The sequence below is a fragment of the Lepidochelys kempii genome, chromosome 8 (genome assembly GCF_965140265.1).
Source record: "Lepidochelys kempii isolate rLepKem1 chromosome 8, rLepKem1.hap2, whole genome shotgun sequence".
NCBI classification, from domain to species: Eukaryota; Metazoa; Chordata; order Testudines; family Cheloniidae; genus Lepidochelys; species Lepidochelys kempii.
In genome coordinates this window covers 104,534,046-104,560,483 of record NC_133263.1, presented here as the reverse complement: position 1 = coordinate 104,560,483, position 26,438 = coordinate 104,534,046, and the positions used below count along the sequence as shown (strand labels likewise).

General features: G+C 44.3%; 1 protein-coding gene across 2 annotated transcripts in view; it reads left to right on the top strand.

Annotated features, from left to right (window-relative positions):
- The window catches only part of AKR1A1 (aldo-keto reductase family 1 member A1), a 46,682-nt gene that overhangs the window by 16,739 nt on the left and 3,505 nt on the right, over positions 1 to 26,438 (top strand). For both annotated transcript variants that reach the window (XM_073357880.1, XM_073357879.1), the window contains exons 3-8: positions 10,295 to 10,414; positions 12,366 to 12,517; positions 16,895 to 17,090; positions 18,441 to 18,640; positions 19,529 to 19,601; positions 21,221 to 21,307. In XM_073357880.1, coding sequence (XP_073213981.1) covers positions 10,295 to 10,414; positions 12,366 to 12,517; positions 16,895 to 17,090; positions 18,441 to 18,640; positions 19,529 to 19,601; positions 21,221 to 21,307 — 828 coding nt within the window. The remainder of the gene's footprint in view (positions 1 to 10,294; positions 10,415 to 12,365; positions 12,518 to 16,894; positions 17,091 to 18,440; positions 18,641 to 19,528; positions 19,602 to 21,220; positions 21,308 to 26,438) is intronic.

Genomic DNA, 26,438 nt, shown 5'->3' with positions numbered 1-26,438 from the left:
ACAATTTGGCACCCCCTCCATCGCTGTTCAACAAAGCTCTTAAGCATTTGATTAATTCACATTGATGTCAATGTACAAAAGCTGTTGCTAATTTCAGTGGAACTTCTGCATGTGCTTAAAGGGTCTGCTAAACTGAGGTTTAGAGAAGAAGGGTGGTTATTGGCTGAGGTACAATACTCAGGAGATCTGGCATCAATTCCATGTACTGTTACAGACTCCCTTTGTGAGTTTAGGCAAGCCACTAACTTTCTGGCCTGAGTTCCACACCTGTGAAATGGGGGTGGTAATACCTATTTTCTTCCACTCTTTGTCTATAATTCTTCTGGTCAGAGACTGCCTTTGGTAGGGTATATGTACAGCAGCTAGCACTGTGTGGTCTCTAGGCATACTGTCACCCTACTGGTAGTAATTCTTTGAAAGACAAGTTATTAAAATATCTGGACCACTGCATGTCAATACTGTAAGTGTTTGTTTTGTGGCTGCTGCTCTTGTGCTAAGATCTATTGGACTGATTCAAACTATTAAGAAACAAATGTGAGAAAACTGCAGCTATGCGTCTCTTTGGGAGGGAAAAGTGGAAACTCTTCCCCAAACCGACATACCGTGTTATTCTTCCATACTGAGAATAAAAGCAAAGAGAAGCTATTAAAAAAACTGAAAATCTTCCATTAGGAGCCATATTATTGTCAGGCTCCCTCTCCAAAGAGTTAACGTGACAGCATAATAAGGTTAAAAGAGGAAGCAGAAGAGTTAACATGAAAGCTAAGCCAACCTTTCTAACAACAAGAGTGAATGTACAGATCTGCTTTCCAGATTCATAGATTATAAGGCCGAAAGGGAGCAATGTGATAATCTAGTCTGAACTCCTATATAACACATGCCATAGGACTTCCCTGAGCTGACTCCTGTTTGAACTAGTGCATGTATTTTTGGAAAAATAGCCAATCTTGGCTAAAAAGATTCCAATGGTGAGAAACCCACCGCCTTTGACAAGTTGTTTTAATAGTTAATTACATTCACTGTTCAAAATGTGCCTTATATCTAGTCTGAATTTGTTTAGTTTCAACTTCTAGCCACTGGATTTTGTCAGACCTTTGTCTGCTGAATTGAAGAGCCCTCTGACAGATTTCTGCCCCCCAGGCATGTAGGCACTTGTAGACCAGGGGTGGTCAAACTGTGGCTCATGAGCCACATGCAGCTCTTTTACAGTTAAAGTGCAGCTCGCAGAGTCCCCCCAGACCCTCCACATTCTCTGCCTACCAGACTGCAGGGGCAGGGAGCTCAGGGCCTCCACCCGGTGGTGGATCTAGGGGCTTCTGCCAGAGGCGACTGGTGCTTGCTGTGAGTGGGGGGGGGCCCAATTTAAAGGTTCGCCCTCCCAACAGCTTGAGTCATGCCCCCCGCCTCCCGGCACACAACCGCTCTTGCCCTAAGTGGCCCCTCCCTGCCGCTCCCAGCTGTTTGCCGCTGGCCCGGAGCTCCCAGCTTGCTGGCAGGGAGAGGGCCAGGTGGCACCATGTGACTGAGCAGGGCCAGTAAACCCTGGCAAAAGGGCACGCGCTGTCACATGCCTCCCCATGTGTTGCCTCTGGCTTCTGCCCAGCCGGGAGGGGGGTCTCGGGGCTTCAGCCCCACAGGCAGGACCGGCTCTGGGCACCAGCAAAGCAAGCACGTGCTGGGGGCGGCATGTTTCCAGGGGTGGCGTTCGGGCCATCCTTTTTTTTCGGGGCAGTTGTACTCTCGGAGCTGCGCCACTTAGATGGGGTGAGGGCGCCGCACCCCCGGCCGCAGGGGGAGGGGAAGCCCCAGCCCCGGGATACTGAGCTGCTGGGGCCCAGCCGCTCCCTGGGGAGGAGAGGGCGAGTCCTGCCGGGGAGCCAGGGCTGCGCTGCCTCATCTGCGCACTGGCTGCTGCGCTGCCTTGTGCCACCCCTTATATTGGGGGCTTCTCTGTGTGGCTGGGTGGCGGGGTGGGAAGCCCTTGTAGGTGCTGGGAGAAGGTGACATCACTCCCTCCGCTTCCAGCACTGCCTGCAAGCCCCAGCCCCACCTGATCTTGGGGCGGCAAAAAACCTAGAGCTGGCCCTGCCCACAGGGCATGCCTGCTGTGGCTCAGAGCTTCAGCAGAAATGGGGCTGAAGCCCTGAAACCACCCTCCCAACAGGAATCTTTATATCAATTTCTCCATTTTTTTAAAACCTTTTTTGCTTCCTTATCTGCCATTTCATTGCCAGGTATCTCACCATTTGTTGGAATCAATGCTAGGTCATGTCTAAGCATACTATTTCTGTTGCCAAAAACAATGTTTCCTTTATTAGAATCACTCCTGCTTTCTAAGGTGTCCCTTTTAGTTGCCACTATAGCTGATAATGAAGGTAGAAAGAAAACAGCTGTGGTAGACCATACATCCCTTATCCAGTTAAATGCTAACATTTATTCCCATCAATTCAGCTGTCGTAATAGATATCCCTTTAGATTTCTTAACTCCAATCTCAGGGATGCAAAAGGCTTCTCCCACGTCTTCCTGTTCTGATAGAAGAAGCAGAATATATACAGCCCTCTTTCCCAGAGCAGGTCCTAGTTGGTTACGAGAGAGGGGAGCCTTGCCCTGCCCTCTCTATAAGGCTTCTGGTCCAAGGCTCATAGGGGAATAGTAGAACAGGTTTTCCTCAAACAGAAACTATTCCCCCAGGACTGCTTCCTCTCTCCTCATATCTGCCTCTGCCATTTTCCTAGTACATCAAAACTCTCAAACCTTAAAAGAGCCATGCTACAGAACAGGGATTGTCTCTCACCCCCCAGGTCCCACGGCCCTTAAAGGGGACAGTCCACCCCTGTTACACTTATGCAATATCTCTTTGTCTGAAGAGCTCAAACTGTTTTATAGCTGTCTTGTCAGGTAGCATTTTAGCCATTTTACCAACTGAAAAAGTGACAGCATAGAGACTTGCCCATGACCACTTAACATCTCCGTTACAAAGCTGTGAATCAAACTCTGTTTTCCTGACTTCCTATCTTATGATCTAACCACTAGACTCTACTCATCCCAGAACAGATATAAGAAATTTATCAAAGTACTTTGAGTGAAAATTTGGGCATCCCGATCTTGGCTGTATGTCTCTAAAGGAACTAGGATTATTTTTGGATTGCAAACTTTATCTGGTGATGCTTTACCCAAAGTAACACCATCCTATTAAATCTTTCAGTACGTTTCAAGTACAGATTTCTTGTGATCCCAGCTCTGCTAATCTTTCTAGTCCTTTCATTTCTATTCATCGCACACTGTCCCTGTACCAGCCGTGTGGTGTTTCATAGCCAAATCTTAGTTGTACGAAATGAAAGTGAAGCTGTAATATATAGTTCTGAGCTTGTTTTCTGTTTTTCAGTCTGGTTTTTAAATTCTTTGTTTAAAAATGCAAAAACATGTTGCTTCTCTTACCTACACAGCCAACGACTGGGGGTGAATTTGGTGTTTTGTGATATTACCTTAGGAACAAGATGAGGAGATATTTGAGTGGAAGGGAGCACAACAGAGTAGCGTCTTATGAAATGACAGCAGGAATGAGATCAAAGATAAGTCTGTTCACCCAGTAGCATCTATCATGAAGAACATGAATAGCGTGGATTTTAATATGAGTGCCTGAGTAGCATTAACCCTTTCCTACCTCACCCTAGTCTTTTCCTTTGGCCTACAGTTCTGACTGCTGTTGTAGATGTTGATGAAGTCTGGATGTGTGCATATTTGATATATTTGTCTAGGATAGTATTAGAAGAGGTCTCTCTTTTCCATCACAGATGTCAGAAGGGCACACAGCACTGGCAGCCAACTGACGGTGGATGAGGCTTGGTAGGGAGAATGGATCCCAGAATGAAAGAGGTCAGCAAAATCTTGAGGCTCCTGGAGGAAAGACTTCTTTGCAAAAATGATAGTCACTTAAAATAGATTTTTAAATTGTTTTCTTAGATTTGAGCTAGGCAAAGCTTTCAACCAGCAGCATTCTGTCCCAGCAAAAGAACAGACCAACCCGCATTGAGTGGGTTCTGCAGGGAAGGCATGGCCTAAGTGGGACTGAGAAGCATTGTTTCAGATGGAAGATAAGAAATTGGGGGAGCCAGAGAAGGAAATATGTGCCTTAGCCAAGCTGGCTTTCTGTGTGGTTTAAAACCTATCACAACACCAATAGAAAGCCTGACTGTGTTTTGGAAATGGCTTCTCTAGACTATTTGATTGTCTGACAAGTTACATTCATCATAACATGGTGAAGCTTTCTATAAAGCTACTGTACAATAGTCACCTCTATCATCTAGGCTCTTATAAGTATGTTTCACTGTGGTATCTGAGCACCTCTTAATTATTCCTTTGTGGTCTCACTCTGTCAGCAAACTGGAAATTCTAGTCACTCAAACAAGCAGTTCCTCCCAGTTAAAGTGTGCGTTAACTGTGGCAGAAGGGAGAAGGATTTGAATTAAATCCATTTATGGATAGGAGACAAATCTTTGTTTTTTGAGGTGTTCTAAGTTGCCACCCCTAGTTGGAGCTCCTAGGGTCCGTCTACACAGCAATTAAACACCTGCAGTTGACTGGGCCTCGGGCTGCAGGGCTATAAAGTTGCTGTATAGACATTCAGGCTTGGGCTGAAGCCTGAGCTCTGGGACCCCATGAGGGGGAGGATCCCAGAGCCCAGGCTCCAGGCCTAACATGAACGTCTACATGACAATTTTGAAGCCTGAGCCCGAATCAGCCGTGGGTCTTGTATTCTGGTGAAGAGGTAACCTTAGTTTCCTCATCTGCAACAAATGAAGGAACTCTGATGTAATAATGCAGTGTGACCAGAAGCCTGCATCTGACAATCATGTGGTCTTCACAATCAGTTTCTCCTTCGAGCTTACTCACAGATGGGAAATAGAACTCCAGGATTGCAGCAACCCTCCCCGGATGCAGAAAGACTGCCATAGCTTCCCCTAGAATCTGTCATCTCCTTTCTGAGCATTGGTCCAATGAGGTGGTTGAACGGTGGTGTGATATTACAGGAAAGCATTGGACAGCCCCTTCATGATGGCTTGGAACCGTGCAGATGCCTGGTTACCACTGTGATAGGGGTATATAAATATCTACATAGACTTCACCTTGCAGTGGGCTGAATAGAATTGGTGAATTGCAAATATGACAGTGGATCCTGTAACAAGTCTGGACTCCTGAGTTCTGTTCCCAGCTCTTCCACTGACTTACTATGCGACCTTGAGCAAACCACTTAACCACTCTATTTTAGCTTACCCATTGCAAAATGGGTTTAATAATATTTGCTTATCTCCCTCGTGGTATGGATAGGTTTTTGAGATCCTTGAGAAAGTAAGAACGGCCATTCTGCATCAGATCAATGGTCCATCTAGCCAATGTCCTGTCTTCTGACAGTGGCCAATGATAGGTGTTTCAGAGGGAATGAACAGAACAGGTAATCATCAAGTGATCCACCCACTGTTGCCCATTACCAACTTTTGACAGACAGAAGCTAGGGACATTTCAGAGCATGGTTTGCATTCCTGCCTATCCTGGCTAATAGCCATTGATAGACCTACCCTCTACGAACTTACTAGTTCTTTTTTCAACCCTGTTATGGTCTTGGACTTCACAACATCCTCTGGCAAAGAGTTCCACAGGTTGTGTGTTGGGTGAAGAAATACTTCCTTTTTGTTTGTTTTAAACCCGCCACCTATTAATTTCATTTGGTGACTCCTAGTTCTTGTGTTATGAGAAGGAGTAAATAACACTTTCTTTTTTACTTTCTCCACACCAGTCATGATTTTATAGACCTCTATCATATCCCCCCTTTCCCTATCTCTTTTCTCAAGCTGAAAAGTCCCAGTGTTATTAATTTCTCCTCATATGAAAGCTGTTCCATACCCCTCATCATTTTGTTGTTTCCTGCAGCAAGGGGAGGAACCCAGAGGTGGGTCTGATCTCCCCCTGAGAGTAGCTATGCACGGGAAGAGTAAGTCCTGTCCCTCCCCAGCCTGGGGACTAGCAGCTGGAGCCCAGGGAACAGTAGGAGCCCCTGGCTGGGGGTCGCCCAGTCATCTTCCCCCCAATAGCTAGATTGCACAGGGGAGGACTTATTTCACTATCCATGACACATTTTCATGGTCATGAATTTGGTAGAGCCCTACTTATTGTCTGTCCCTTTCCTAATGATTCCCAGCATTCTGTTAGCTTTTTTGACTGCCGCTGCACATTGTGGATAGTTCTCTGAAAACATCCACTCAGTGGCTCCAAGATCTCATTTTTGAGTGGTAACGGCTAATGTAGACCCCCATCATTTTATATGTATAGTTGGGATTATGTGCATTATTTTGCATTTATCAACAATGACTTTCATCTGCCATTTTGTTGTCCAGTTTTGTCCTTGGGCAAATAGCTACCTTTACTGCCACAGGTAGCCCATAGTTACAAGGTTTTTGACCCTCTAAATACTCCTGTCAAACCTGTTTCTCTGGAATGCTTGTTACTCTGACAAAGTGAGAACTAACCCTGTTAACCAGTTTTTCAATCAGATTAATTTGTTAATATTTGTACAGGGCTTTGAAAATATAAAGCACTCTATGGAGGTAGTGTGGCCTAATAGATAGAATGTTGGAGTAGGACTTGTCAGAGCCAGGAATAGAGCCCAGGTCTCAGACTGGCCTCCTGGATGACAGCAGGCAAGTCACTTCACCTTCCTGCACTATACTTCCCCCCCCTATAAAATGGGGATGCTGCTGCTTACTTTGTTGGTAAAGCACTTTGAGATTTACTGTTGTAGAGCTGTATAACAGCTTGGAATTATTAATTCTACTACTAAGTACTATTCTTATTCTCAAACCTCGTTTTCAGGTTAGAAATATCTTCAATAAACCTCTTTAGCAGATCTGGAAACCTGGTTAGGATGCTTGCCTTTGTGTGGACCAGTGACTCAGGCAGTTCAAACTGGAAAACTTTAGTAGCTCTCAGGACAGGGAACACACATGCAAATATCTTAACTAAATCTATAAGTCTTGTGAAATGACCAGTCCTGGTTTCCCAGCGTTGGAAATTTAACTTGCATATGTAGGCGGGAGACGGCACCCCCCTGTTTAAGCTGTCTTGTGAAGGAATGTCAGAGCTTTTTGTTCTTAGGCACTGCTCACTGAAAATCACTTTGTCCATGGGGGTTCGTGTGCTGGTTTGGATGTGACTGTCACAATTTCAGGGTTAACTGCATCTTTGACAACCCCTTCCTCCTGGTTCTTCCTTGAGGGCACCCACTTTTAAGGTTTCAGGGTCCAGGTGTCACCTCTCTTGGGAAGAGACCCACATCTCTCTCCCTCTAGACCAGGGATTTAGGCTTGCAGTCCTGCACCTCACTGTGATTTCCCCAGCAGGTCTGATCATTGTCCAGTGCCTGTGGTTAACTTTTCTCCAGGGGCTACAATGATATATATAGAGCCCTGCACAGATACAATATTCGGATCCACATCCATTCGAATTCCACAAACATGGTCCGCAGATATCTGCAGATTTGCAGGGCTCTAAACATATATCGTTTTCCAGCCAGCCTTCAAAGAGCAAAACACATGTATTCTTAGGGTACAAGCATTACAGAGAAAACATATAAAAACAATAAACGTTCCTATATGCAGGCTAAAAGCTTACCAGAGGTTACCCATCCGTTTTATGGGATCCTCGTAGGCCAAAGTCTTTCCAACCCTTCAGCAGGATTGGGGCCCCGGGACAAAAGTTTGCTTGTTTGCTGGATCAGAAAGAAGGCTCTGTGTCAGTTTAAACTCAACCTCATTATATCAAAAGGGCTTTCTTTGTCTGATCCCTGAAAACCCAGTTTGAACCTGTATATGAAAGCCTCCCCGGGAGCGGTACCTCTCTGGGTTTGTTTAGACTTTCAGCAACTTGCCTTAATCACCCACCCTTTCCCCCGTTATTTTTAGTTCCTGGAGGAGCTGATGTAACCTCACGCAGATGGAGTAGGACACAATCAGTGGCCCACAATTATAGATAAACTTCATACAATATGATCTCCAAAGATCCTACATGCAGTTGTAATATCTGTCAGTGGCACTTTTACAGAGAGCTTTCAAAATCTAGCCTTCTGTATCCTCATTCTCCTGAACAATTACTGACACACATCTATCTTCCTGCTCTTTATCCTTCCATCTTAACAGAAACCATTGCCCATAGGGACAGGGAATGGATTGGAGCTGTACTATGGAACATGTTTAAGTTCCTTCTCGCAGCAGATGCTTTTGCTCCATGGCTTCCTGTGATCAATAAGTCATTATTGTTCTGTTTTCTTTGGGAGTGATTGGACTGCATAAAACATTAACATGTTGAGTGATCTCATAACCCAGGCATTGTTTGTAGTAACCATTTCAACAGAAAAGTATTTGTCATAGTGAAAGTAAAGCCTATAAATCCTGTCCGTGTTGAAGAAGGAAAAACTTTTTTTTGTCATAGTGACTAAGGCAAATTTGCTCTTCAATGCAGATATTGTCTTAACTCACCAAAGAACCTCGTCAAAATATCCTGCATGTAGCTTCCTCTTTCCTTTCAACAACTAAAAGAAATAAAATGTAGCAGGAGCCAATAGGTCTACTCCATATTTGATTTATCTTTTAAATCTATCTTGTAAACCACAACGTTTTATTGTCTTTCCTCAGTATTAATTATTCCACCTGTTTTGAAATGGAAATTGCAGGTGCTTTGATACATTAGTTAAAAGATCATCCAGTTTCACTGTTTCTTCTTTATCTGTCTCTGTATCCTGTGGAAATTCTGTTTTTACTCTTCCTACAGGAATACCGCCTAAGAATATTTTTGTAATTTGTATTATGGTAGTGCTGGGAGTATGTCTACACGCAAGTGCAAGAGTGCTTCCCGGAGCAGGGGAGCCAAACTTACGCTAGTTCTGCTTGAACTAGGATGCTAAAAATAGCAGTGTGGTCTTGGCAGCACAGGTCAGTCACCCGAGTACAGTCCTGCCCGACCCTCTGGGTACATACTTGGGTGGCTAGTCACTGCTATTTTTAACATGCTAACTCCAGTGGAACTAGCCTGCGTCTGTTTACCTGCACTGGGAAGCACCCTCCCAGCTGCTGTGTAGACCTTTCAGTGAGCCCTGAAAAGATATCAGGACCCCATGTGCTAGACCCTATGCAAATGCCTCGCAAGAGACAGTCCCTGCCATGAAAAGTTTACCGTCTGCACAGACAAGGTAGCAAAACAACAATACAATGAGGGAAGAGATTAACTTCCTCTGTGTCCATGGGTGGAAGCATATCTCAGCCACAAAAGCCTGTGCTACCACAGGATGCTAACTCTTTCCACACTGATAAAATAGACTCAGTGTTTAGGTCTAGGTCATCCTAAAAGACAGTATATAACTACTGGCCAAAAGGTCCCCAGTGGGCAGCTAAGATAAAAGATGACTCTGTATAGGTCTTACCTTCTCTGCCCATGGATGGGCCATCATTATTTGTAGCAGTCACTTGCTGCTTATAGAATAACGGGATTTGAATTTTTATTTTTTCTTACCCAAAAACAACCTGAGAAGTCTGGAGAGTGCACTCTACGGGCTTGTCTCTAGGCTTACTACACTCCTAAGGCATGCCCGGCAGGTGTGTGAGTGCTTCAATGAGGAGACTTTGTTAGTGGAGTGGCTTTCATTGTTGTGGAGTAGAGGAGAAGATAGGAAGTGAACAAAACTATAGGAGATCTTGGTACATGCATTGGAACAGATTACATCTCAATAAAGATTACATCTTTCATTTCAGAAATGAGGTGTGAGGAATTTAACAAAGCCCTGTACTCTAATAATTTTGGAAGCCCTGTACGCTAGTAATTTTGGAATTTAAAACCTAACTCTTACTCCATGGATTGTGCTTACAGGTACTGGCTGTAAGGTGGCTGGGAATATACCAGTAGGCGCTTCTAGAGCTTCTAGGCACACAAGGAGAATATGGCAGTTGTACCATACCTTAAGAGTGACCTCCATCTTTGGCCAGCGAGCTCTACATGCCTGCATGGAGGACCAATGCTTTCCTGTTCCATCTGGAGTACCTAACAGTGCTTGCCTTGCATAGTCCTTGTACTCAGATGAACACAAGGGCTACAGAAGGCTTCTTGAGTATTTCTCAACTTGTCCGGCTCTTGCATCGAGGCACATCTAGTTCTTTTTTTTTAAAAAAAATGGCTTTTTCTTCAAAATAAACCAGACCGTCCCTTCCCATTGGTTATGCTGAGTTAATCTGTATTTGTTTCTGATTACAGGTGAAGGAGGCAGTGAAGTACGCTCTTGGTGCAGGTTATCGTCATGTTGACTGTGCTCCAGTTTACAGCAATGAAGCAGAGATAGGTGAAGCCTTTCAGGAGAGCGTTGGGCCAGATAAGGTGAAAAAGGAATGGTGAATGTAAACTGGATTGTAAATTGCAGCTCTACCCTGAAAAGTAACTCTGTAAAAATGGCATTGCAAGGTTCTGCATATTAATGTATCCTTGTTATTTCTGTGTTAGGTAGAATTTTCTCTCCCAGATCTATGCTGGTTTTGCAGGCCAGACTTCAGTAAAATCTTTTCTCACTAAAACAGATGATTGATCAGAATGCAAACAGGGAACCTGATGAGTAAGAAGGAGCCCTTTTTTGCTCTGCAGTTGTTTTTCAGGGACCCCTTTAAGGTGTCCTAATTTGGGCACCCAAAAATAAACATGCCCAAAATCACTAGTTACTTTTGAAAATCTTGGTCATAGTTTTTAAAAAGTCACTTGAGCTCGTCAGCCTAGATGCAACACAACATGGGGGAATCTATGTGTGAGGCCTGGTCTACACTAAAAGAATAGGTCAATCCAGCTACATCAGTCAGTGGTGTGAAAAATCCACACCACTGAGCAACATAGTGTAAGCTGACCCTAACCCCCACAGTAGACAGTGCTAGATAAGGTCGATCTAGCTACTGTCTCTCAGGGAGGTGGATTACCTACGCCAGTGGGAGAACCCCTCCCATTTCAAGTGTATACAAGCCCTGAGTCTTAAACTCAGCACCTCACTTCTGGAGCCAAGAGGAGCTGGGGCGGGCATATAGAAAAAGTGTGCTAAGCCTGAATGGGGAAGGAGCTCCTCCATGCTTTTTTTTTGGGCAACCTCTCTGAAGCATTGATTTAAGTGTTTTAAGTCCACTTCAGCTGTCCTCTCCAACTTTTCTCCCCCAGCTTGCACCAACCCTCCTGGTGCAAGATAGGCAGGAATAATCAATACAGGGAAGGACAGGAACTTCTTCTAGCCAGTGTGCATTCAGTGATACTTTTTAAAATGCTAGAGTGGTTTATAACCAGCACTTTTAAAAATCTGTTGGTTTTTTTTAGATTTTTCTCTGAAAACCATAGGTCAAGCACAAAAATAACAGTGAAATTGATATGGGAAAAACAAACTAAGAAAATTGTAGTTATTGCTTCTATGTATCAGTTTCATATTCTCTTCAGAGACTGTGGTGAAATCCTGGTCCCGTTGAAGTCAATGGCAAAACTTCCACTGACTTCAATGAGGTCAGGATTTCACCCTTTGTATACAGTATGCAACGTACACGTTTTCTATTTATTTATAAACATCAAGTTGCTTAACCTTATACCTGTTTAATATGTTGGGCTTTAAGCAGCAGGACAGAGTAGTTGAAACACATTTCTTGCACTTGCCAAAAAAAAAAAAAAAAAAAGTCCAAGTAGGAAGATTTATGAGGTTATTTTTATTTTTGTTGTTCTTTCCATGAATAGCCCTCTTGGTAAATAATATGTCATGAGCACAGCAAGTTACAGAAGCTAGTTGGGTCTGTCTCATGGGCATGATTCATAAAACAGAAATATAAATAAATAACAATTTACATTTGCGTTAATGGAATAATCTATCCACTTTGGCCATGTGTAGTTAAGTAATGGCTAATCGGACCAATTTGTGTGTGGGAATAATTTTTGTTGAAATTAGTTTAGAGGACACTATTTAGATTAGTGATGGGAGAACTTAGAGACATTTTTGTGGTTTTGCAAAACTTCCATTAAGTTTCAAAAAGTATCTGGAGAGAGGAGGGGAGGCTGTGAGATATTTTAGAACTTTATTTTTCAATGTAAAAATCTATTTCTCTTTCCATTCTGCATCCCATGCATTCTAAAAAATCTAATTAATAGGTTCTAAATACTCCCTTCTTTATTTTAAGTACACTCTGGTGGTTGTTTGCCTTAGGAGTTGGCTAAGGAGTCAGTGGCCATTCCTCTTCTGACTAGTGCCTTTGACTGTACTCAGATAAGCCTTTGATATGAATCTGTGCCCATATTTTTTCCTCTCTGTCTTTAACAGCCTGTTAAGAGGGAGGAGCTATTTGTGACATCAAAACTATGGAATACCAAGCACCACCCAGAAGATGTGGAGCCAGCCTTAAAGAAATCTCTGAAAGATCTGAAACTGGCTTATCTGGATCTGTATCTCATGCACTGGCCACATGCCTTCGAGTGAGTTCTGCATGGGAGGAGAGCAGGAAATATAAAAGTAGTGCAGACCATCTGTTTATAAATGGAGGCTAGTTACTGTGCAGCTGTGAATTTCTTGCCACAGATATTGCCTGCAAGATATTTCCTGACGTTGTTAGTAGGGTGAGCTTGAAATATCTAGTCTGGGCCCCCACTGCTCTCCCTCCAAAGGTGTATGTGCATTTTGCCTAAGGACAAACAGACAAAGGATGTTTCTGGTTCATCCCAGTTCTTTGCATTTGAACTGAGTTTTAGAATTAGTAAAATGTGGAAACCATCTACAAGGAAGATAGATATCTCCTCCTGATAATTGTTCTCATTAGTTTGCAATTATAAAGCTATAAATAGTGCATTTAAACTTGAAATTAAGTCTTATCTGATTTTTAAACTACACTAAATGTGAGAGCAGTTAGGGAGCAGAACCAGTTTTCAGAGAGGCAGTGGAATCCTCATGATTACTTGATATGTACTGTCACAGTTCCCAAGATAACTGCACCTCTGATCCCTGCATTACTTCTAGGAGGGCACTCCCACTTAAGTCTCAGGCCTCACCTTGTTCGGGATGATGCCTAGACAGGGGATTTGGGCTGCAATTCCCTGTGATTACTTTAGCAGATCTGACTGCAGTTCAGCACCAGCAGTCCTGTTCTTTCAGGGGCAATGACAGGGTTAACCAGTGATCAGCCAGCCTTCATAAAGCAAAGTATTATTTATTCAGAATAAAAGCGTTACAGAGAAAACGTGTTAGAAACAGTAAATGCAGGTTTTGGTTTACCAGACAGACATCCATCTTCCACATGGAGATTATTATAGGAACAAAGTACTTCAAAGTCTTCCCACCGGGCCTGTCCCTTTTGGTCACAGTGTAATGTCAGTTCTTGGATTGAGTGAGAGTGACACCCCCCACCCCGCCATTCCTCCCACCCCCAAAGTCAGGCTGGTAACTTTATACAGTCATAATTCTTTGTTAGCTGTCCTTAACCAGTTCAGACTAATATATGCAATTTGCAGGGGGCGGTGAGGGTGGGGGACTCCTCCAGATTTGTTTACACTGCCTAGGAATTTGTATTAATTATCCCCTAGTGATTTTAGTTACTGCAGGAAACTCCTGTAACTCTCCAATGGAGCTAAACAAATCCTTGGCCCATAGAGATTACATAAAATATCTATAAAGTTGGTCTAGTAGCCTTTGAATATTCCTTGTGTCCATAATATCTGTCACACCTCCCAAATCACAGCACTAGGTGGCCTTGGGATCTGAGTGAGTTAGCTAGAAGTGACCTAACTAGGAGTACCAGGATTAATGAAATACATCCCTGCTGGTGTAAACTGGTGTAGTTACATTGACTTCAGTGGAGCTATGTCAGTTTATACCAGCTGAGAATCTGACCTGTTATGAAGGAAAAATCTTCCTGAAGGTAAGATCTGTTAGGGTTTGTCTACATTACTGCGCGGGGTCGATCTAAGATACGCAACTTCAGCTATGTGAATAGTGGAGCTGAAGTTAACGTACTTATATCTACTTATCACGGTGTCTTCACTGCGGTAGGTCGACAGCTGATGCTCTCCTGTTGATTCTGCTCGTGCTTCCCGTTCTGGTGGTGTACCGGAGTTGACGGGAGAGCGCTCAGTGGTCGATTTGTCGCATCTATATTAGACATGATAAATTGACCCCCGCTGGATCAATCGCTGCCCACCGATCCGGTGGGTAGTGTAGACAAGCCCTTAGTAGTGGAATAGTCTCCCAGGGGAATGGTGAAGTCCCATCAGGCTTAAGCTTGGGCTTAAGTCATTTAATACTGGACTGGATAAAACACTTACATATACGCTGTAGGGGCCAATCCTATAGCTGTAGAAGGATGGACTAAATGTGACCTGCTATGACTTAAGTCTGACCCTCTGTCAGACCAGCCTCTCAACTGGCCAGCTCTCTATCAGATTCAGAGGAACTCAAATTCTTGCCTTCTGGGAGCGCTCAAAGAGGTGTTTCCATTTTTTAGAAGTGTCATTTGACCTGAACTGGACGAGTACCACATTGTGAGTGATACAAAAAGGACTGTTCAGCACTAAATATATCCCTTTAGGTAATTTATGCATTAAAAGTTCTAGTCTCTGAATGATCAGATGTAAAACAAAACCTGCTGTATGGGGAAGTTGAGCTGAAGGGTTGTACTTAAATGGGAACTGATGCTTGTAGTTAGAACCACAGTGTCTGTGGGTCTTGAGGACGAATCTTCTCACCCCAATACACAAAAAGCTAGAAGTGAAACCATGTTTCAGGAGCATTTCTGTTGACATGTGATCCTGTTTTTCCCCTACAGCATCTCATAAGGCTGTATTCTAAATTATATTTGGTGCTCAGTCTACCCACACCCTGAGCAAGAACCCACTCAGCCTGATGCCCCTGATTCCTCAATCCCAACTCCTGCCATTTTCACAATCCCAACATTTTCCTTTCAACTGGGAGAGCTTAGGAAAGTGTGTGTCTCCAAAGACTGAGGCAACAGCAGGGCAGCTGGTCAGAGATGCTCCTTAAGTAGCTTGGTCAGCCCCCATCCCATCTTGCATTGCTCAGAATCCAGTTGTATCCCTCCCACAGTGCACTGTTGTGCCACCAGGCCACCTGGATTCTGTGTGTGTTATATGTGTTGCTATGGTTAATTGGAAACACTTCTAACCCAGAAGCAGCAAGGTGTGATTTTTTTTTTTTAAAAGACATATTCCCACTGGGAGCTGAGCTCATACCCAGTGCTGACATTGCAGTACAATGCCAGGGAAAGGGAATATTGGACTATTCCAAGCGCCCTCTTCTGGATGAATGTAAAACCAACGTCCCTTCGGTAGCAGGTTGGCTCCAGATGGAAGTTTAAAATTCCTGTAGGAATCTTCAAAAACTATGAAGGGATTACCTCTGTCCTGGCAAACATTCTCTCTTTCAATCCAGTATTTTCCAAGGTCAGAGTCTATGGGTGAATCATAGAATATCAGGGTTGGGAGGGACCTCAGGAGGTCATCTAGTCCAACCCCCTGCTCAAAGCAGGACTAATCCCCAAATAAATCATCCCAGCCAGGGCTTTGTCAAGCCTGACCTTAAAAACTTCTAAGGAAGGAGATTCCACCACCTCCCTAGGTAACGCATTCCAGTGTTTCACCACCCTCCTGTGAAAAAGTTTTTCCTAATATCCAACCTAAACCTCCCCCACTGCAACTTGAGACCATTACTCCTCGTTCTGTCATCTGCTACCACTGAGAACAGTCTGGATCCATCCTCTTTGGAACCTCCTTCCAGGTACTTGAAAGCAGCTATCAAATCTCCCCTCATTCTTCTCTTCCGCAGACTAAACAATCCCAGTTCCCTCAGCCTCTCCTCATAAGTCATGTGTTCCAGTCCCCTAGTCATTTTTGTTGCCCTCCGCTGGACTCTTTCCAATTTTTCCACATTCTTCTTGTAGTGTGGGGCCCAAAAGTGGACACAGTACTGCAGATGAGGCCTCACCAATGTCGAATAGAGGGGAACGATCACGTCCCTCAATCTGCTGGCAATGCCCCTACTTATACATCCCAAAATGCCATTGGCCTTCTTGGCAACAAGGGCACACTGTTGACTCATATCCAGCTTCTCGTCCACTGTAACCCCTAGGTCCTTTTCTGCAGAACCGAGCCATTCGGTCCCTAGTCTGTAGCGGTGCATGGGATTCTTCCGTTCTAAGTGCAGGACTCTGCACTTGTCCTTGGTGAATCTCATCACATTTCTTTTGGCCCAATCCTCTAATTTGTCTGGGTCCCTCTGTATCCTATCCCTACCATCCAGTGTATCTACCTTTCCTCCCAGTTTAGTGTCATCTGCAAACTTGCTGAGGGTGCAATCCACACCATCCTCCAGATCATTAATGAAGATATTGAACAAAACCGGCCCGAGGACTGACCCTTGGGGCACTCCACTTGATACCGGCTGCCAACTAGACATGGAGCCATGGATCACTACCCGTTGAGCCCAACAATCTAGCCAGCTTTGTATCCACCTTATAGTCACCTTATAGTCCACCTTATAGTGAACTGTTGCTTGAGTGTATAATGATGGTCATGATCTCATATAGTCACTGCATTGTAGGTAGATACCTTTGAGTCCTCTACAGTAAGTTACCTTGACTAAGAAAGACACTGTATATCAACCAGTTTTTCATATGGTAAATAAGCAGATTGGAATCTGAAGGACATGTAGGCTTAACTCACACAGTGCCTTGTAAAGCATGTATTGGACTTCTATGAGTATTTTAAATAATATTTATTTTACTGGCCATTTACTATAATAAAAATCTCTGTGCACTGTGTTTATACTGTATCTTTGCAATGTTGTAGACGAGGAGATACTCTTTTCCCAAAGAACCCTGATGGCATGATGCGTTTTGACTACACTGACTATAAGGAAACTTGGAAGGCTATGGAGAAGCTGGTGGAGAAAGGTCTAGTGAAGGCCATTGGACTGTCCAACTTCAACAGCCGTCAGATTGATGACATCATCAGCATGGCTGCTATCAAACCAGCTGTACTGCAGGTGAGACAAAGACAGGCGAGTGGGAATGGGCCTCTGTGTGAAAGGGCAAGGTCTGTGCAGGAAAGGTACATTAGTGTCTACTATTCTTTATGCAGATCCTGTCCATATGAGGAGCGAGCTCATATGACCACAAATAATGTGCATGGTGGTGTACGACCATAGGAGCAGAGTTAGCACTGCTAAGGGCCATGAAGAAAGGCCCTCCCTCCGGTAGGAAAGTTCCAGAACATTTAGGTCTTTTTAGGCCAGCACAAACACCTTAAACTCAGCCTGGAAGCCAATAAGCAGCCAGGGCAGAACATGAACACTGGTGTCAAGTATTCATGATGAGAAATTCCATTAAGCATGCAGGCTGTTGCATTCCACACCAGCATTACTCTGAGTGGGGTTATGGGCAGAGTGCATTGCAGTAGCTTAACCTTGAGATGACAAAGGCACGGATTGTAGCAGCAAGAGCCTCCTCTGAAGAAAAAAAAAAAAAAAAGTCACAGCGTCCTAGAGGGACATAGATTTCAAACCAGCCATCATGGCCATTGCAGTTACGTTCATGTAACAGCAGCTGGGGAATCAGCAATTTTCTGATTGTGATCACTCTGTAACAAATAGCCATCACACCCTCACAATTCAAGGGGTAGTTACAATCCCCCGGGTGCTATCTAAGAGATGGGAATGAAGCCATGGAATGGCAATCTTACCTACTCCTGCTAGAGTGTGGGGACAAGTCAACATTGCCTCGTAATCAATGCTACTGAAGGCAGTTGATCTAAAAATATGGAAAAATTATTCTAAAAATCTGTTCAGAATACTGACCCAATGTGGATTAACCTGACCAGCTGCATTCCATTATACTGAGTGCTACATAAACAGGCTCGCTCAATAAATGCATTTTAGGGCATGATGAGAGTTCTTAGTGGATCAAGTAGTTTCTCAGGCTAAGGCAAGAAGTTTGCAATTCAGGGAAAAAAGTATTTCCAATTGGTCAAATCCTCTATTACATGTTGTACCAGGAGACAGGTGGTTGGGACTCTGAGTCAGTCTGAAGTCAAGTTCACATTTTGCACAGAGAATTCTAATATCTTCATACAAGGTAGGTGAGGGTAACTTGTAGAAATCCCCATCCGCAGCTACCTTCCCTTAGTTAGCTGTGCAACCTAATTCCTTTGCCATAACCTGCAAGGTGGTTTCTCATTCCTGCTAGCAGTAAATTATTATATCATGGGAATCCCAACAACCGAAACAGACTTCAGTCCTCTTTTTGTTCTGTTGTTGTGCACTTAGACTCCTGTTTTGCTGTTGACTCTTTTTATTGAGGTTTGCTCACTGTGTATTGGCTGTGTATTGCTTTAACAGATAGAATGTCATCCCTACCTTGCTCAGAATGAGCTATTAGCTCATTGTAATAAGCGAGGGCTGGTAGTAACGGCATACAGTCCCCTTGGCTCCCCTGATCGAATGTGGAAGCACCCTGATGAACCAGTACTTCTAGAAGAATCTGGAATCAAAAAACTGGCAGAAAAATATGGCAAATCACCTGCTCAAATCCTCCTCAGGTACTGAACAGTTCTGAGAAAGGGTGGTATTCAGCACTGTCCCTGCTGACACAAGTGGAACACGGGTAAAGGGGTTCTGACTGAGACAGTATTTTTATTATCAATAGAGTATTATAGCCAGGGAGAGCCCTAAAACATAATTCCCTACTAGTTCAGCTCTCTTCCACTTGGCAAACCACTATTTTCTCCTCTATTTCTGCTGCAGCACAAGCCAGCCTAGGGTTTTGATTCTATACATTGCTGAGGACTTTGTAAGAGTCATGGTAGTTGTCAATGGGAGGCAAGAGACCTCAGCAACATCTGGGATGTGATCAGCACCTTGCAAGATGGAGTTAGTGGTATGCTTTGACCTTTGTCGTACCCATCTTCAATCACAACAGCACAAATGTGGGGTTGGAGTTGGTTAGTCAGCTAGTAGAAGGTGGACGAGAGGAAGAATGATATTCTGCTCTAGGACTAGAGAGAACTGGAGTCTCTTCTTGGTTTTCCTTATGCAAGTTATTGGGGCCAAAATTTTCTAAAGGGTTTGACAGTCCAGCTTGAGACATCTTGAGCTTGTTCTCCCCCCCCCCCCCCCCCAAAAAAAACAAAACAAAACAAAAAACAAAACCCAAAAACCTGATCACCTGCAGCTCTCAGTGAAGTAGTCTAGTGACCATTCTGTCTTGCTCAAGATTGGTGTTGGTGGATTCTAAGGTAAACCCATGTCCAGCTTACCTCACAGCCATAAAGTGCCCAGAAAGGGGTTGAAGGTGCAGGGAGTAAATATATGTAAAATGCATACAATGCCAAGTGAAAGAGGGAATTGTTTGCTTTCTGTCCACCCCGCCCCCACCCTTGGGTTGTATGTGTAGAAGTTGAGGTTTTTCTTCCTTCCCTGTGTAATAGGTGGCAAGTCCAGCGTAAGGTGGTTGCCGTTCCCAAGAGTGTCACTCCTGCCCGCATTCTGCAAAATCTCCAGGTAAGAGCTCTTCCCCAAAAAGAAGCACTTTTATTAGCAACGCAAACGCTTAAGAAATGTCTTTCGTGAGGGAGAAAAAATATGTTAGTAACTGCACAACAAAAAAACCCGGGTGCTCATCCCAAGACTCATTACCAGCTCTACAGTTACACGCAGACGGCTGTACACGCAGACGGGTGGGAAAATTTTTTGGAAAAAAAAAACTCATTTAAGTTTCAAGTGACACAAGGGTTTGATTATCCACTTCTTGTTTTTAGATGAAAATCCCTTGTCTTTCTTAACTTAGCACAGGAGTTTGCCCTTATCTTAGATAAGTAAACAATAATTTGTCTTAAAATGATATTGGCAAAGCAGTTTTTGGAAAGAACTGCCACTCTTTTGTATTATTCCCATTCAATGACTGGGGTGTCTCTGCAGTCAGCTGCTGTTCTAATTATATTCTTTAGCAGGAATAGGATTAGTGACAGTAGAATTTTAAAGAAACTCCTTCCTGAGATACAGATGAGCCAATTCACTTCACTTTAGAAGTCACTGGAAATCAGAGTTTTAAAGTTATTTTGAGGTAACTCTGTCTGGGTCAGATCTTGAGATCTTTACTCAGCCCTTACTCAGGCAAAATTTCTTGGGAGTTTGACTGGATAAGATTAAAAGCTTGGGCGTAATTCTGCAACTCTTACTTGAATTAAGCCAGATTCTGCCATCCATTACACTGGTATAAATCTTTAGTAATACCATTGGGTTTAATGGAATGACACTGGTGTGGACATAGAGTAACTGAGAACAGAATTTGGCCCATTGAGTAGCGCTTATTCACAGGAACAGTCCCACTGATTTCTACGGGACTGTGCCTGTGATAGAGTGCTATTCAATGTGACCAAGAGCTGTAGTATCAGGCCCTGGGTAAAGACCTCCAGATTTAGCCCTGGATCTAATTTTTTTTCAAATTGCTACAAGGCCTGTTAATGAACAAATGTAAAAAATACAGGACCAATCCTGACTCGGTTCTTAGTCTTGAGTTTTGCTTAAGTACAAGCTAAGTAGAAACTTCAGGATTTGGCCTGTTTAGAGAGATTTTCCCTTGATCTCTAATTTCCAGTGGGAAATGAAATCTCTGCATCAGGAGGCTGTCATGATTACTGCCAGTATGATAGTTAATTCTTTTGTAATACTCCTTCAAACACAGTGTTTAATCATTTGCCCTTTAAAATTTAAATACAGTGATTAGAATTTCTAATATTACGCTGTGGTTTTTTCCTTTAAAGTCCAGACAAAAGTATTCTGTAATTACATTTTAAATTATTCCAGTCTAGAGAGAGAGAAAGTGTGTGTGTGTACGTACGTACGAATGTACGTGCACACACTGTTGCAGGGCCCGAGGTCAATGCTTCTCGGTGTTGCTATTTCATTCTGTGTCTTTGTATACTGAGGGATGCAGGTGCAACCCTCCCTTGTTTTCAAGCCATCCCCCTCATTTGTCGGGTCTCTGAAAGAGATCAGGTCAGAGAGAGGTGGGCTGTAATTGTTACAAAGGGAACAAGACAGGGTGGCACGGTTCGGGGGCTACGGACACTGGCAACCACAGTCCAAGAATAAAGCTTTAATTTTTGTTTTTGTTTTAGGTGTTTGACTTTAATCTCACAGGAGAAGAGATGGATCACATTGGAAGCCTTAATAAAAACTGGCGATACATTGTGCCAATGGTTACAGTAAGTTTCTCTGGCTGGGTCGGGCGGGGAGAAAGTGTGTATGCGTGTGTTTTTTCCTCTCGGTGCTCTTCCTTTCATCATCCCCTGCCAGAGCTATCAGTGGACAAAACATTGCATCTTATTAGGGCAATGAAGCTGGAGATAGACTTTTCATAAAAGATTGGTGAAGGAATTGTAGATGAGGCACATGAGGGTACTGGACAGTTATGTTAGTAGCAGTGTTGATTGTATTAAAGCACCTTTAGCTTGTCTCAAGATGCTCAAAGCCCAGGCACAGCCAGCTGGTTTGAAAAGTGCTGAAGGGCCAAAAGGAAGAGGATGCTGCTCTCTGCAACTAATGCCCAGAGAGGGATTTATTGAAGAAATGCTCCCTGCTTCCTGGCCCTCCCTCCCTCCCTCTCACCATTCCTTCCTTCTCCCCTGTCACTGACACCAATGATTCTCCTTTGCTCTCTATCTCTAACCCTTTTACTGCCCCTTTGATTGGATTGCATCCTGTCTTCTGACCTTCTCTCATTCCTCCTGAGTCTCTCTTCTCCTCTGGTTTGTTCCTCTCAAAATACAAGCATGTTGTGGTCTCTGCCATCCTTACAAATATCTTCCACCCATCTCCCTAACACTTCCAAACTAATTGAACACACTGGCACAATCATTCCTTTCAGTTCTCTCCTCCAGCTCCATCTCGGAAGTCAGGCCAGGGGGATCCCTGTCTGCTCCGCTTCACCGAATCTGCTCTCACCAAGGTCTCTACTGACCTCTTCCAGGCCAAATCAGGCTGCCTGTACTCAGTCAGCTTTTGACACTGTTGATCATAGCCATCTAGAAATCATAGAATATAAGGGTTGGAGGAGACCTCAGGAGGTCACCTAGTCCAACCCCCTGCCCAAAGCAGGACCAATCCCCAATTTTTGCCCCTGATCCCTAAATGGCCCCCTCAAAGATTGAACTCACAACCTGGGTTTAGCAGGCCAATGCTATAAATCTTGTCCCTTGTCCTTTTGGCACTGTTGTTTCCTAGTTCTCCTACCTCTGTGGTCATTTAGTGTTTCTTTTGCTAAGTCCTTTCCCTCTTTCCTTTGGGATCGTATGGGCCTCTGCCCTTGAGTGCCCCCTAGGATGACCAGATGTCCCAATTTTATAGAGACAGTCCTGATTTTTGGGTCTTTTTCTTATATAGGCTCCTATTACCCCTCCTCCCCCTTGCCAATTTTTCACATTTGCTGTCTCCTCACCCTAGTGCCACCATCTTCTCCTTCTGTAGCCTTTGGATGGGAGATCTCCCATTCCGGACCTGTTGCCCTTGAGCCCGTCCCATATTTCAGTCTGTGTCTGCCTCCTCCTGGAGGCCTCGGTGTCAATGAATAACATGGCCAAAACTGAACTCGTCTTTCCTCTCAAGCCCTCTCTCTGCTCCCATTCTGTATCCGACAACACCACCATTCTCTCTGTCTCACTCAGAGCCAAACCTTGGTGTCATCTCATTTCACCCTTTCTCTAGACGGACCCACACTACGGCTGAAACACTCGTCCATTCCCTCATCATCCCCTGCAGCTTCCTCCTCCCTGACACCCACATTGCTCCCCTCTAGCCCATACAAAATGCAGCCACGAAGATTCTTTTCCTTGCCAGCCACTTGGAAATGATGCAGATAAATCAAGTGGCACATGCCCTCTGGTGTGTCTAACCACCCAAGATTTTTTTGGAGACAGTAGTGTCAGGATACAGCAAGCAGATACAGTAGATCCCTGTGCCAATGTGGAAGCTGTCAGTCGTGCCCTGTTTCCTCATGCAAATTCACAGCAGTCCCTCTTCGGCACCTCTGCCTGGAGTTTGGTTTTGGAAATGCTGATTTGACGATAATCTACCCCTTTATGGGGGTTCAAGACAGCGCAATAAGGTGACAAAACTGTGGTCCAAATGACCACCTTGAGTTTCACAGAGCCAGTCTGAGTGCTTGAATGCCAAATCAACACCTGGACTGCCCCTGCCACAGGGGAGCGCTTTATAGGGGAGGAAAATTGAACAAGGATTCTCCTGAGAATAGGACTAGGCAGCCCTTCTGCCTATAGAAGCCCCTAAGATCTGTTTAGCGGCCCTATGCCTCCATAGCAGTTCTGGGGTCCTGGGTGTCTCTCTGGCTTCCTGGCAGCAGGACTCCATACAAACAGTGCTACCCGGTAGCTGGCTGACCCTGGGAGTTCTTTGAAATGGGCATTTCGCCAGTGCAGGCTGCATTAACCTTTTATTTTATGGCTTTGAGAGCTTGGGGAAAGCAGCGTGTCTCCCCTGTTTCCCTCCTCCCCCAGTTTGGGCAGATTCGTTGCGTGCACATGATATACACTTGTCTGACATCAAAAGACAATGTTATAGTTACAATTTTTCAGTGCTGTAGGGCCGAGGTTTTCAACTATGGGGGTGCTAACAAAAATATGTGTGTGCCCATAAAACCCCACATCTATGCACATGAAGACCCATTTACACTCCGATGAGACATGTGTGCACCTACCTACCAGCTTGCCTGGACAGATAGCTGTTTGTATGTGCATAAGCAGAGTTTGCAGGCACACCTGTTTCTGACAGAGGTCCTTTCTAGTTTTGATATTCATGCTGCTGACAGAACTGTTGACTAATCAATCACAGAATATGCTCCGAATAGGTACCTGGTAGCTGGAATAATTCAGGTGCCTTTGTTGTATGGAAGAAACTTATCAGCATCATGGTGATTCACTGAGCAGATAATGAGACAAAAGAGGGTAGTTCAAAGTGCTAGCTCACCAGTAAGGAAGAGGCTAAATGCTGTGCAGCTGGGCTTCAAAGATGCACAATGAAACAGGAAAAAATGAGATGGGAAGTATTTTAAATAGGAATCTATTGCCACTGTGTCTGAGCGGGACCCTCTGTCCACCCTTTTTTATGGTTTTAAGAAGTGTTTCATGATCTCCAAATACCATTTATTTAAAAATAAAGTGCCTTTAAAAAATCTCATGTATCTAATCTATACTATCTAGGTTTTTGAGCATGGCATCTGAACTCCTAAAAATCACACTTGATGGGACATGCATTTTTCTTGCTTTACCACATTAGCATGAAACCAGAGCAACTGATTGGATATATGGACCAAGGATAAGATTACAAAAAAATCTGAAGTTTGACTCTTAAATCCATATTTAGGTGCCTAAATAAGTGATCTGATTCCCCTCCCCCCTAAAAAAGGCTAGTATCAGCACCTGTTTCAGGGGGAAGGAGGGAGTATGTAGTCATAACTGGATACCAGTGTCAAGTCAATACTTCCCTAAAGAAATCTATGACAAAGGTATACATTTAGGCAGAGCTCTAGATGACCACAAAGCAGGAAGGCATGATTGACAGCTCTGTAATGTGCATGGTGATCTGTTATATTGAATAAGTAGCTGCTGTTGGTTTGGCGCATATTTGATTTTTATTTCAAGGTTTCTGTGGAAAGGGCAGTTGGTAACTGTGATGAAGCGGGACTGTTCTTAATGTTTCCTCTGAATAGTGTGGGGGTGCCTCAGTTTCCCCTAGGCAGTTCTTAAGTATCTAGGTGGAGGGATAAGGGTGTATGATCGTTGCAGAGCCCTAGAGGGAAGGTGTGTGCAGGGGTCTAGACACAGAGAATGGCCAACACCCTGTCTTCTGGCAACTGATGGCCTGGGCCCTTCCCCCCTGCAAGGTGAGAGCTAAAGGGTTGGAGAAAAAGGAATCAAGTGACCTCCGGGCCCGGGAAAGCAACAAAGCCCCGAGGAGGGGGGGGCTGGAGAGAGTTTCAGTTTGGGGCTGGCTGGGGACATGGAGTGAAGGGCAGACGTGGTTGTCTGGCTCACTGCCCCACAAAATGGACCCAGCTGAGGGGTCCTGTTCTCTGCACCTACAAGCTCTGTTTTAAACCATGTTCCTGTTGTCTAATAAACCTTCTGTTTTACTGGCTGGCTGAGAGTCACGTCTGACTGCAGAGTTGGGGGGGCAGGACCCTTTGGCTTCCCCAGAAGCCCGCCTGGGCGGACTGGCTGTGGGAAGCACACGGAGGGGCAGAGGATGCTGAATGCTCCAAGGGTCAGACCCAGGAAGGTGGAAGTTGAGTGAGCTGTGTGTCCTGCAGACAGGCTGCTCACAGAAAGAAGACTTCCCCAGAGTACTGACTGGCTTCGTAGGGAGCAGTTCCAGAGCATCGCCCGGGGACTCCGTGACAACCCTCTGTGTCCAGACCCCTGCACACACCTGCCCTCTAGGGCTCTGCAACAATCATACACCCTTATCCCACCACCTAGATACTTAAGAACTGCCTAGGGGAAACTGAGGCACCCCCACAATATTTAGAGGAAACATTAAGAACAGTCCCGCTTCGTCACAGTAACTACCGCTCTTTAACGTCACCTCCAAATACCAATACAAGGCAGATGCTCCCCTGCAAAAACCCCTTGAGAGCCAGAAACTGGGTAGCGAGTATTTCCACCACTTGTTTTTTGTGCAGCCAGAGAGTTGTACAAAGAAATAGAATGGAACGGAACCTGGCTCATAAGGCGAGGTGTGAACTGCTAACAAGCATGCTTACCTGCAAGAAGTGCTGTCTTACACAGAGCAGCCTTGAGAAATGGGGGAAAGGAAAGAGATGAGTGGAGAATGTGAATTTCTGGAAGGTGTGGACGAGTTGTTGACTTTCATGTCCAAGGAGGATCACTTTTAAGATAGTAAAAAAGGAAAAAAAAGAAAGCACAAAGATTCCAAGATTGCTTTGTCCATGGAGAGTTCGTAGGATCTGACTCAGCACTTGGTCACACTTTTATATATTTATAATACACTTTTATATCTGAAGATTAATCACATGTAAAACTCTTAACATGTTTCCATGCACTGGTTAGGCCTCTGCTTTTTAGTCACTGTTTCCAGTGCCCTCTAGTGGCCTGGGTGAAGAACAAAATTGTAGCACACATTGTAAATAATTCATTAGGGATCCAAGCTGTTGGTTTCAAAAGAGTAGGTGGAAAATTTACTAGTAGATATGTTTAAAAATCCCTGAGATGTTTTTTCTTGCTGCAATCCTAATCCATTTCTCTCTAACACCAGCTGGGTATGACTGTAGCTTCACAGAAGGAAGCGTTAACTGACTGGCAG